This window comes from Takifugu rubripes, chromosome 16 (genome assembly GCF_901000725.2).
Source record: "Takifugu rubripes chromosome 16, fTakRub1.2, whole genome shotgun sequence".
Lineage (NCBI taxonomy): Eukaryota > Metazoa > Chordata > Actinopteri > Tetraodontiformes > Tetraodontidae > Takifugu > Takifugu rubripes.
Window position 1 is genome coordinate 4836472 of NC_042300.1, and position 13365 is coordinate 4849836.

General features: G+C 45.9%; 1 protein-coding gene across 2 annotated transcripts in view; it reads left to right on the plus strand.

Annotated features, from left to right (window-relative positions):
- The window catches only part of LOC101073308 (forkhead box protein N3), a 48726-nt gene extending 37155 nt beyond the window's left edge, over nt 1-11571 (plus strand). For both annotated transcript variants that reach the window (XM_011611853.2, XM_003971478.3), the window contains exons 5-6: nt 6015-6123; nt 7591-11571. In XM_011611853.2, the coding sequence (XP_011610155.2) occupies nt 6015-6123; nt 7591-8146 (665 nt within the window). In that variant the 3' untranslated portion in view covers nt 8147-11571. The remainder of the gene's footprint in view (nt 1-6014; nt 6124-7590) is intronic.
- The last annotated feature ends 1794 nt before the right edge of the window (nt 11572-13365 follow it).

A 13365-nucleotide genomic window follows, 5' to 3' on the forward strand; every position in this document is an offset into this window, starting at 1 on the left:
ATCTTGAGTTCTCTGCTGCACAGACAGACAGATGTCTCAGATCTTAGGCAGAGTTCTTTATTGCAGACCCCCCCATTCTGTTCAGGCATCCAAGGTCAGGCTCTAAGGTTCAATGTTGCTGTGAGCTGTGGTGAGATTATTTTTTTACAGGATAGCGGTTTATTCTTATGTCATTTGCGAGTCATAGTTTCAGAACTGAGATTAAGGTTTGATGTGAAGAAAATTCGATTTTTCTGTATTTAGGAATGCTGATGATTGACGGCAAAGGTCACGACCTTTGCATGTGGACAGGAAACGTGAACATTTCTAAACACACAAATTTTGTCCTAAACTTCTTTCCATTATTCTCTCTCTCTCTTTCGTTCTGTCTTCCCCCATTTCACCCTCTACAGAAGTGCCAAATCCAATCGTCTCAATTCCAACCCCCCCACCACCCCCCCCTTTTTTTTTTTTACAAGCGCACCTTGAGAATACTGAGTGCTGAGTTCTGACACTTAACTCGATGCCAGAGGAGGAATGCTTTTTCTGTGGAGGCGTATTTTAAAGTTTAAAGAAAAAGAAGAAGTGAAGGAGACATGGGAGTGAGAGAAGGAGGGGAAGAAAGAAGCTTCAGCTTCAGTTTAGAGGCTCTTCTGCACATTGTCTTTCTGGTGATGGGACAGGTGCAAAAATTAACCACAGCTGCACCTAAACTGCCCTTGATTCTATGTAGCTTGTGGAATTTTCTAACCCGGCTGCGAAGCTTAAGGCCTAGAGGTGCAACACTGACGTAACAATAAGCCGGTAATCATCGCATTTCCTGACACCCAGGCAGGCATTTCTGATCAAATCTATCTCATAATTGCCAGAAACGGCACCATTATTTCCATGTGTCTCCTCCTTTTCCCCTCTTTTCCTCCTACTCCTCCTCCTTGCCTCCACCCTACCCGACCTCTTCCCTGGTGGCTGGACGGCAGTTTAAATGGACATTCAATCCCAATCAGGGAGCACTCCAGGAGCTCACTGGGCTGCCGAGTCCTAAATGGAGGGGGAAATGGATACATTAGGCGTCTGCGGCGCGTCGTCCACCGCCGGTGATAATGGAGTAATAATGGTCAAGGAGCCGAAGTTGGAGAGAGTCTGAAAACCTGGACTCCCCCCCAGACACTCACAATCTTGAATGATGTGTCTGAGTGGACAGATGGATGGACACCAGGGGAGACGAGCAGGGCCGGGCCAGATGCGCGTGACGGGGAGAGTCTTTCCAAAAGGAAAGTTTTTAAATGTGTAATGTGCTTCTGAGAGGAGGAGAGAGAAGAGTCAGGGTGTGAAAGGTGCACTGTCAGAGGGAGCGAGTTTAGGGCTGTTAGTGCCCAGAGCTCTCAGAGCTACTCCACTTTGAGCTAACGTGGGCTGAAATCAGCCTCTCTGCGGTCCAATGGTGAGCGCCTCCTCGGGATGAACACTAAACAATGGCTCAGCGGTGGCTGACAACTGGGCTCTAAATATAACCCAGCACTCTTAAGTTCAACATTTAATACCTCCAAATATCAACGATGGGCTCAGTCGGCAAGAGGTTGAAGGAGGTTTTACGCATGAGATCGCGTCTAATGAAACCCATTCCAAGCAAAGTTTGCTCCGCTGTGTTTTTATCACTGTAGACAGCTGAAGAGCAAATATGTTTTAATAATTCAGATGTTTTTGGATGAGCGGAAGGCGCCAACGACTCATCAACGCATCCATCAGTTCGTCGTGTGGGATCCTACCCCAGCAGTCAGAGGGTGACAGACAGGAGACGCCTTACACAGTCTGTCAGGTGAAAACGCTGTAGTCAGTAGTTGTAGAGAGCAGAGATGCCGTCAGATGGATCAGTCCAGTCTTCCACATCACTCCCAGCACGAACGCACGTGCTTGTGGCCACGTCTCAAAGCCTTGTTAAGTTCCAGTAAATGCTTTTAATGCGCCTCCCTCCCACCCTGTTGCTCATGGTATATGTCAGTCAGCCAACCACTTAGACGCTCAGCTGGAGTGTCAGATCGACGAGCCATCCAGTTAAACTGCCAGCGTTCACCAGCCAGTCAGTCAGACACATTATTATGCATGCTGCCCCCAGACTCTGTGTTCTGTTTAACGCACAGCACCCAGGCAGACAGACAGGAGGACCAGGAGTCCACTTTCAAACAGTTGGGAATGACCTTTGAACCTTCGGACCCCGCGTGTGTGTGTTTGCGTGCTTGTCTGCGCTGCTCCTTTCACAGAGACCGCAGCCTGCAGCCCCATGTGGAACTCATTTAACAGGAGAGCAAAGCAGCACACGAGAGCAGCAGCGAGGGGAGGGACGCTGAGGGCTCCGCTTGGCCTGGAAATCAGGCAGGCGGGCGGGCGGGCAAAAAGACGGGGGAAGCAGACAGAAAGGCAGAGCCGCTCCACAGACGCAGGGGGAGGAAAAAAAAAACAGTCTAGGAGATATTTTATCTCCAGGAAAAAGGCGCGCACACACACCCACCAACACACACACCTCCTCGTTGTTTACAATATCATCCATGACCTGTTTTCCTCTTCCGAGAGTGTTTTCTTTCTTTATTCTTTTATTTTGCTTTGAGCTCTTGTGGCCCAAACTGAGGATGTGGGCGGGTTTACCCCCACCCTCGCACACACACACGCACACACACACACACACACACACACACACACACACACACACACTCAGTTTGTCACCTCATCTCTTCAGCATATGTCCTGAGCCTTTTACCTTGCAGAGACAGCATGTGTGCTCAGCCAGAGATATGAGTCACCAGCATGCACAGGACGGCGGCGAGATCGATAGAGATGGAAAGAACAATCAACAGGCCAGGATAAAAATACAAAAGACAAAGACAGAGAGAGAGAAAGGGAGGAAGAGAGGGGAAGGATGGGGGTGATCTAAATACCAAAGGCAAAGAAACATAAGAGGAGACTTGTCTGGAGTGAGATATGTGTGTGTATTTGTGTGTATCCAGGGTAAACAGTGGTTTGTCGCCGAGCTATGAGAGGCTGTGTCAAGCAGACCACGGTATTTCCTCCCCCTTCTCTCCCTTCCTCCCTCCCTTCCTCTCTCTCTCTCCCTTTCTCCTTCTCTATCACTTTCTCTGCTGATGCATGATCTACCACTTTGTGGCATGTGGAAAGGGGAGCCGTTGCCATGGCAACCCAAAGCCAGGGCTGGAGTGAGAAGGAGTGGTGGGCGCACACACATCAACCAAGGGAGACCTAATGCACTGCCCCGCAACACACACGCACGCACGCACACACACACACACACACACACACGTAGCAACAGATCAAGATTATGAAAGAGACTCTGTGCAGGGACCTACTTATAAGGTTATGGAGAGCAGAGCTGGAGATATCAGGGGCAGAGCTGCACTAACTGGAGTCAATAAGATTACTGCAGGCGCAGGCGGACCTCTACACAAACGTAGCAGCAACGACAAACAGATCTATCATAATTCATCTCCCTCCGTTATGGCACAAGTCGCGTGTGCATGCTACACGGGTATGAATTTCAGGGGGGTCTCGTCATGACAACTTGCATGTTTTAATGAGCTTGCGGTTCCTGTGGCAAATTAAATTTCCTCCCCGTGACATCGATCATATATTTGCCAAGATTAGGGACGGCGATTTTTTTTTTAAAAAGCCGGCAGGATTTAACAAACGTTTCAGGCGAGTCGTACAGCAGGTCGCTGTTCGGGAATATGAGAAGTGACCCTGGAGATGAAAATGACAGCTGTTTCAGTGAAGTGGGACGACGGTGGAGAGCAGCCGGCTGAAAGTAATTAGAGTTTTCAGCTCTGATGTACACATGCATTGAATTTTCTGCAATGAGGGGCAACAAAGATGCACATAATCCCCTGATATGTACTTTAAATTTGTATTATCTCTCTGGACGTCTCTGTAATTTCGGCCTCTGCACTGAGGTGCGTTGAGCTGCGTTGTTGAGCGAAAGAATTGAATCTGTTTTTGTCCACATGGTCTTTAATTTTTAGAAGTTTTATTACTCTTTTATTATTACGGGATTTTGCAAGTAACACCAAACCATTTAAAATGCCTCTGAAATGGCATGGAACGTTATTTATTGCTATTCAATCTTTGATGGGCCTCGTACTCAGACACCGTTGCCCCCCACCCCCCATGTTTCCTCATTGAGGGCTTTTATGTGTTCCCGACCTTGACGGGCAGCAGGAGCTAACGTCTGCAGGTTTTAATTTTCAAGGCGTCTACACACAAACCTCATTGGCGATGCAGCGACATAATTTAAAAAAGGCATCCGCCGTCTCGCTGAGCCCGACGAGGTTTGATTGAATTATATGATACCGCTCCTGTTGCATCTGGCTGTAAATTTGAGGCCGCAGTGACACCGTTAACATACCTGAGAACAAAGATGTGTGATCACAAATCAATTCAGCACCACGGCTCCAAACGCTGATTTGTAAAATCCACACATTGTTTTCCTAAACTAAGCTAGCTGCTCTTAGCTATCCATTTTCTATATTTGGCAGGGTGGAGGAATGGGGGTTTCAATCAACTTGTACAACTTTCAACCGAGAAAGCGAGACAGGGTAGATTATTTCTGAAAGGCCTGACTTCTCCTCAAATGCAGATAAATTCAGAGTCAGGAAGGCCGCCGCAGTATAGCAGATGCAATGACAGCGGCTTCAGCCTTAAATCTGCAAGTTGTCATATTGGATTAGGCGTGTTGGTAAACCATGATCTTCAGGTCTCCCTGCTGATTTTCAAATGGCTTCAAGTCTAGGCTTTGGGTGAGCCACAGGGGGACATTTGGGGATTTGTTCCAAAGCCAGTCCATTATCCTGATTGTGGGATTCACAGTGTAGCTGCAAGATGATTTGTTTTCTTCTGCTCCGCGGTGTTTTCTTCAAGGATCTGGTCATGTTCTGGCCACTAACAGCCCATTGTGCAGTTTAGTGGTGCCCACTGATGGCTGAGCAATGAGCAGCACCTGTTCTATTCCAGCTGAAATGATTGTCCTTCAGTGTGAAGAATTCAATTTTTGTCTCATTAGCTCAGAGAAAGCGCTCTTTTGTAAACTCCAGGTGGGTTGCCATATGCCCGCATAGTCAGAGTGTGTAATGGCTTTTTCGAGAGTTGCTCTTCTACAAAGTTGTCTAGTTCCTCTAAATTTTGGTTATTGGCATTGTTGCAATATTAAAAGCTTTGACCACTATCTCTTCTACTTATGCTCCACAGTCTGTCCACTCTGTTTGAAGCCTTCTCGTAGGTGTTCTCTGACCAGTAAATGCAATCCCAACATAGTTTTGGGCATTGTTTTGGTCTATAGACCAAACAAGGAGCCTTAAGACAAAGGTAGACTCAAGAACCATATAGCCTGAGCAGTGACCGAGGTCTCTGGGGATTAGAGCAGAGGTCAACAGCAACATTGATCATAGTACAACTTAAACACAGCAAAAATACATTTACCATAGTTTCTTCACCACTTTCCAAAAAGTCACATTGGATTATTTTTAACTAGACAAGCATGCTTCAACTAGCAGGTGCAGAAATGTGGGTTTTCCTCCGGTAAGCTTCAGAAGACTCACTGCCCAGCCTACAGCGTCAGACGGGCTGGATTTAGCCAAGCCCAGCGGTCGTTTGTAATTGAATGATTCGCAGCGGCCTTAACTCATTTATGACGCTTTCCCGCTCAATTTCACCTTGCCCTGCTCATCAATATTGCCCTGTTGGCTTCCTCAGACGGTCAGTGAATGCTCATCGAGCTGCTCCCAGGTCTCATCGGGGTCCGACTGGGTTTTGGAGAAGCTTCCTCTGGGCTTCCTTCTAATATTTTGGGTAGAATTCTGCATTGTGGCCACCTGCGGTATTACACAATAAAAATCCCGTCAAACTTTTATAAATAAAAGTTTCTTTTTAAAAGTTCAGTTGCAAAACTTATTTTTGAGCACATTCACCTGGAGATCAGTTCATCTTTGATTGCTGCTATGGCTTATTTTTCATACTTTCTGCTTTCTTTCTTTCAGTTCCTCGAGGTGTGATCCAGAACGGTGCTCGTGTCAGGAGCCAGGCACTCTTCCCTGTGATCAGACCCCTACCTGTAAGCCCTGTGGGGAGCAGGACCTCGGCCATAAGGTGGGTAATCTCACAGTAAAGGCAGGAGATTGTGCGTGTAAACCAATGCAAGAAAACTGGGCCAGACAACTCAGATGAAGTCGGACTAACGCCCCCAGAGAGCTCTGTTGTGAATCCACTTACAAGGTCATGTGGACGGCAAGCTAGCCTGCATGATCTGCACATGGGTAGCAACTGGTAGGAACCTAGCAAACTATGGCAAAATAGTTTTGGGCGAGGAGAAGCCACGATGCTGATCCACGAGCGAGTTTACCAACACGTAACCTCGCGGCAATCGTTGTGGTGTGTGTTGAGTCTGCCTATAATCCGACTACTGCAAACTGCTTTGAAGACAGAAAGTCAGGTTGTGTAAATTATTCACGCCAGTCGAGTGATAAGTGTGGTCAGATTTAGATGCGCACGAAAAGACACTTCTGGGGCGCGGTCACAACAACCAGGAAGTGGTGATTGTGAGCGAAAGCCACGATTTGACCGCTTACATTTCAATCGAGGTGCAAAGGTCACGACCTCTGATTTCACTGGTCCCTCCTTAAGCACACAAATACATGTAGGCGGAGCTCCGAACAAAAGGCCGACATGCTCAGGCCTCGCAAAGCATTTTTCCAGGTTGCGTAATTAAATCTTTGGGAGACTCATGGCGGTCGCCACCGAGAGCATTTAATCAGGTGTGTTTACGTAATGATTTGACTCTCACACACATAAACGGCTGTGTTAGAGAGAGGACTTGTGATTCAGAGAACATTTGGCACATGCATGGACATGCACATCTATCACTGCAGCGTAAGAGCACCATGGCCTGAGCTGCATAATGAATTAAACATACCCACAGTCTGACTAAAGGTATGGAGTGAATATTTGATCACTGTAAGGGTGCATGTTTTCTTATAAGATATTAATATGGGGGGGGTCCAAGATGCATCGCTTAAGCTCCTGGTGATTTATTTGATGTCAGAATGCTTTCTTGTCCTTTAGTGTCTCACAGACAAGAAAGTCTTCTGACTAATAGACCCAAATATGCGTTGAAATGTAATTTAATAGCTGATGTATAGTGTAGATTAGGCGCTGCAGAGCGTCACATCTCTCTGACCTCTATGTGCAGGTTTTTACAAAGAACTCACCAAAGTTCTTTACATGAAAGTGTATTTACATATCTGAAGTGTATCTGATTTTGTCTGCACTTAAAAAAAACACCCTCTAAGTACCATCCCGAGAGCATCTGATTTCCTGTTTGAGGTGATTATTAAAGTGAAATAAAGAGCCTTGTATTCTGTAAAGAAAAGGTCGGCTCATTTTAGAGCGCTAACCTGAGACATATGAACGAGGGGACCCAGGGGAGCTGTTTGAGGGTGATGGTTTATCTCCAATGGGCTGCAGCTCCACTCGAGCGTACTCAGGTGGTTCACCTGTCTGGCAGTGTGACAGCAGGAGTAACTATTCTCTCCCGCTCTGTGTCCTCTCCTCGTACAGATCATCCCTGGGCGATTACCTGAGCCGCGGACAGGACAGCCCATCCCGGTACTCCCCTCTACCCTGCGGAGAGGACCTCCAGGAGGACCACACTTATAGCACCGCCAAATCCCCCAGCAGGCTGTGCTCCTCTCAAGACACCAATCCTTCCTCTCCACTGGATGACGACGATATCATCGCAGTGGAAATCCAGTCCGATGTCAAAACGGAGCCCCGGGAGATCCCACTTGATTCTCATGTCGCCGCTGCCGCCGCTACCTACATTTCCCAGCAGCCCCTGCGTGAAAAGAGACGTAGTTCGGGGGCAGGGCTTGGAACTCTGGCGGGTAGCAGTTTGCCCTGGACCAAAAACCGAGTGAGGGGCATTAGCGACACGCTGCCACTGAAGAAACGGCGGGCGACAGCCGTAGAGAAGCCCCCGGAGAGTGACGACGAGGAGATGAAGGAGGCGGCGGGGTCGTTGCTGCATCTGGCGGGGGTCAGAGCCTGCCTCAACAACATCACAAATCGCACCGCCAAGGGTCAGAAGGAGCAGAAAGAGGCCCTGAGAAACTAAGACAGCACACACAGTCATGCCAACACACACACTACACCGCTCCAAACACGCACACGCACATACAGACACACACATACGACACACAATAGGTCAACAGGTAACGTTGCTACAGCATTAGTCTCAACGGACACTTCTCATCTCCCTCTATCTATCTGCAGGGCATTAGGTGAATCCTACTTATTTGTGGCAATATCAAAAATCTATGTTTTCCTACATGTTCAGCGACACTAACATCAATGGGTATTTCTCACGTGTCTTTGTTGTTTTTGTTGTTTAAAAGGGGATGAAAGCCATAAGAAGAAAAACAAAAAAAATGCATGTCTTGTCACTAAATTTGGACAACTCGACGGAAGCGTGCGCAGCGAGGAACACGGTACACGTTCACAGTGGATGGCTCTTTGTCCTACCTGTTTGTTTAGTTTTTCTGTGTAAAATCTGTAGCAATCTCGCAGTGAGGCCAGCGCAGCGGGTTGGCATCACTCGCCTACATCCATGAGCACAAATGTGAGACTGTGCCAAAGAGAAGTGACCAGGTTTCTTCATGTAGCCGATGTGACACAAAAGAGAGGAAGAAGGAGAAGACAGAGAAGAAGAGCGAAAGAAAACGACCTTAAGTGTCAAGATAATTGTAAACCCTAATGTGATATATGTCCATGCACTTAAGATTATTTAACGCCATTTACGATAGAAGCATCATGGATAAAGACGTGGTTTATTTCAAGAGCACTCATAATATTTAAGAATAGATATTTTAAAATGGGGGGAAAAAAAGGTCATGTTTATCACCATAGAAATGGATAGTGTGCCGGGTCTGAGGCAATATCTCCTTCATTATGTTGTTGTTGTTGTTGTTGCATAATGTAAACGTCCCAAAACCTGCCCCCCCCCCCAGTACTTCTGTCCATAGTCGTAGACACCAGGTATAGACATGGGAGCTGCCAGTAGCTGACCACCTTCCTGCTCATCTGACAGTGTCAAAGATCTATACATAAACTGTGGGTTTGGATTTCCGTTTGTGTCTGTTTACCCTCACTTTACCCTCATAAAGATATAAGCAATTTGTCCCATGTGGACAACTCTGTAAAAAGGTTAGAAAATATTTTATTTTTTTCCTTTTCTTAATTGAAGCAATTTGACCTGCAGGACTTTCTCAGTTATATTGCATGGGTGCTTGTAAATAAGATAAAAAGCAAATCTTTTTTATTCAAAGATCATGTAAGATAAACGATGTATTTAGCATGAAGCATGACTTATTTTCATATAAACCTTGATCCTAGAGGACATAAAAAAATGTTTTGCCGCCAATTCTTATACCCGTGGGTACTGTTTGGTTATTTTATTTGTTTGTTTTACTTTTAATTTCTTCTTCCGGCTTTCAAAGATGCGTCTTCAGGGAGGAGCGTGGGGCGTCGGTCCCAGAGGGGGCCACCTCTGGGGGTGTGGTTCAGGCTGTGTGGGCCAGCTAAGCCGCCTGTTGTTAGGGGGTGGGCATCCGTCTTCTTCTGCCTGTACAGTGATTTTAGGTGTTCAGTGTTAACCCCAGTGTTACATCAGCGTACACCCACCGAGTGTGTGAACCAGGGAATACACCCCCGCCTGCCTGTCTGCCGTCAGTGCGTGTGTTGTCGCGTCGGACATGTTTTGACCTGCTTTATTTATAACAGTGTTGTTTTATTTTCTCCCGTGTGAGTGTGAGTGTATGTGTGTGTGTGTGTGTGTGTTCCATCTGCATTTTCAGTGCAAAACTACAGAGAGAAAATAAAGTATAGACAGAAAAAGCAGTATTGAAGTGCATTGATTAAGGTAAACTGCCAGATTGGGTGATTATAGGTGGTATTTATTTTAGGAAGAAGGAGTTTGGATATTTTGCCACTGTGTGTGTGTGTGTGGGTGTGTGTGGGTGTGTGTGTGTGTGTGTGTGGAAGACATTGCTCTCATTGTGATGAAAAAAATCAACAACATTGGGACATCAAGACATAAGCCTTCCCTTAGAATGTTGGCAATCTTAAGACTTCCAGCTCTGAAGAGAGATGTTGCTGCAGGATGCTCAGAAATTTTACCTAATATGCCGAAATCATCTCCTGCTGTGAGATGATGAGAGTTTTTGCAAACTCTGTGATTATATATCATTACAATTTGAGGGAAACACAACTGAATGAGGCTGTGAGATATGTGAGAGAACTTTACTTTTATTCTTAAAAATTCTGCTCAGATGGACAAAAGAAATGGAAATTGTTCATTGTGCTGAGCTGATCTCTTTTTTTCATCATGATGACCAACTTGAGCAGAAATGGGCTTCCTTTAGTCACACGAGATCATGAAAAGGTGAGAAAGGCTGAGCATCACATGACTTAGACGCTCTGCTGCCATGTTTCCCACTGATTCCCCTCAAACAGGAAGGCATTAAAGTATTCCCTTTGCTTTTAGCTGCAGTCTCCTGAGCTTCTGTTCAAGCTCTTGCCTGATTGTCAGCGAGCCAAGCGGGCAAACGGCTGCACGTCCCATCCTGATATGGTCATTGGCCGCCTGTAGTTTGCATTTTGTGCGGGGTTCACCCCCCCCCCAGGAGCGGAAGTTAAAGGCGATGCTGCCATTGTTGATGTGTGCCATCTGTCCTCTGTCTGTCTGTCTGTCCGTCTGTCCGTCCGTCTGAGGCCTACTGAAGCCCAGGTGGAGATGTGTTTGCAGCAACAATCTACAGTTGTGGTGACTAATGACATGTTCAGTCTGCGAGGTATGTTGAGGGGGGAATCTGTTGCTTCAGCACCCGCCCTTTTGCCTCTGACTCACTCGGCGACACGCGGGCAGGATGAACTCCTGACCTTCCAGTCCTGGAAAAGTACAGAGCAACACTTCAGTGTTCGCGGGATGTTTGAAAGCAAACAAAACAAACTTCACTGCCTGAAAATCCCCCTAAAACCAGAGTTCCTTTCAATCCTGCCAAACATGTGCTGAAATGCTCCAAAATACTTGCTGTTGGTTTCCTTTTTCTTCATTTGTTGTCATTCTTTTGCTGTTTTATCTTCCCTCCGACAGAATATTATCTACAATACTGCCATTATTTTCCCAGTTGCTGTCAGAGCTGAGTATTGGAAAGCCATAGGTTAGAGATGTCAAACATGCAAAACTGTTATTGATCTGTGAGATGTGATGCAGAGAACATCCAGGTGTTTCTTTCTTCTTTTTCTTTTGCAGTAAATGTTCAAGAATCTCTCCTTGTTGTGCAATCATATTGCCAAAGAATGATTGACAAGACCTATTTCATCACTACATGTAAATATCAACGTTGTCCAATACCGTGGCAAAAAAAAATATATAAATGTTGTTTTATTTGGTTTTTCCATTTTCTGAAAAACTGCAATGATGTTTATGTGATGTATTGTCTTCCAGTTGGTTGCAATAATAAAAAAAAAATCAAGTTGCAGAAGATCCGTTTCCTCATGATAATCAGACCTCATCCAAAACAGCATATCGTCCCTCTCGAAACTCCAAGTTAAATATAGTAAAGCCGTTGGTGAAAGCAATATCAGCCTCTCCTCCTCCAGCATGCAGCCCCCAGCTGCGAGCAGTGCTGGATTTGTGAGACTGGAGACTCTTTCATGTGCTCTCAAGGCTGACCCCAATCATTAACCTCACATATTCCCATCAACATGGGTCTTATCGTAACCGTGCCTCTTTTGCCAGTTAATTATTCATTTACTTATTCTAATCGTTTAAGTTCAATACTTGTGATTAAAGTCAAATTTAACCCCCCCCCCCCCCCCCCTCTCTCTTCCTCACCCACCCAACCCCCCTGGGGAGGGAAGTGAAAGAGTTAAGTGTACCAAGGAGTTCCTCCATGCTTTATCAATCTTAGCGGTGCCATTTTGGAGCGGCGTGGCAGTGGAAGCCCATTCATAATTGAAGCTGAGACAGGCTTAATCTGGAGCCAGTGCCTCCCTGTGCAGCGCGCTCCCATCACCAACACAACTGGAGCTATAGCAACGCCTCTGTTGCTATGCAACTACAGCAAAGAAAGAGGTAAGAGGGAGAAGATAGACAGACAGAGAGGGAGAGAGAGGGAGAGGGGGAAAAAGTGTAGATATTTAGAGGGCAAGATGCTACTGAAGACAAAGAGTCGGAGTCAAAGAGAAATCCTCATATTTCTCAATCAGAGGAGACAAATCTACAACCATTTCCCCTCTATTTCACTGCAAAAGGTCTCCTGGGTACTGGAATCACAGCTCTTTAATTTCCACTGAAAGAAAGTGGCGAGAGACTCAGCTGTTGTCTGAGGGTGCACACCAGTGTGTTAAGTAGATTGATGCTCATAGCCGCTTTGTGTTCCCTGCTCTATATCGTCCACATCCACACAGTGACAAGTGAAGGAAGTTTCCATGGAGACACAAGTGGAGGTAACATTTTCCCCACTTGTCACCTCTTGTTTACTGCAAAGCTTTAATGTTTTCCCCCGCAGAATGTTTCCCTGTGATTGTCAGCCCGCATGTATTTAGGATTAAACGTGATCGTGGTTCATGTTAAAACATCCGTTTGTTGTAATAGATGTAAAAGTCATAATTTTTTAATAAACAACATCAACAAAATCCTGACTGACGCGTGAGGGAGTCAGGTCTGGACTTCAGCTGTGTGGTCGCATCGCTCTCTTGTGTCAGAAAGGTCTTACTACATGTGAATGTTCAAAAATTGTACAGCAATGTGCAAAAATGCTACAAACCAGACACAAAGCTTTAACTTACTTGGTCATAGTCATAAAAAGTTGATTTGAGTAACGTGGCGTTAATGCCAACTTGATTGCTGAGGGGCTTTGGGGCCTCATTTCCGGAGCCGACCTTTAAAAGCGATCATCTTCGATACAAATTCAAGACGTCTTTACTTTATAATGCAAAAACGTGGTTCCAACCGTTTGATCTTTACCTCCACAGAGAAGGTTATGTGACACTCAACGTTTGTTAGCAAAATAAAACAAAAAATTCGCAACGTATTTCAAATTTGAATTTTGACCAACGAACAAGGGGTCTTTGATCATAAAGCACCCTCGGATGTTGTAACCTTGTTAATATACTGTGTGTAATATGAAGTGTGTAGCGTTTTTGTAGGGAGCGCAGGGATACTACGTTTAAACTACATTTCCCAAAAGCCCATTCGAACCAATTCATCAGCGCCACATCAACTCTCGCGTTATTAGCGTCTTGACCCTGCCCTGTATCTCGCGCACTCGC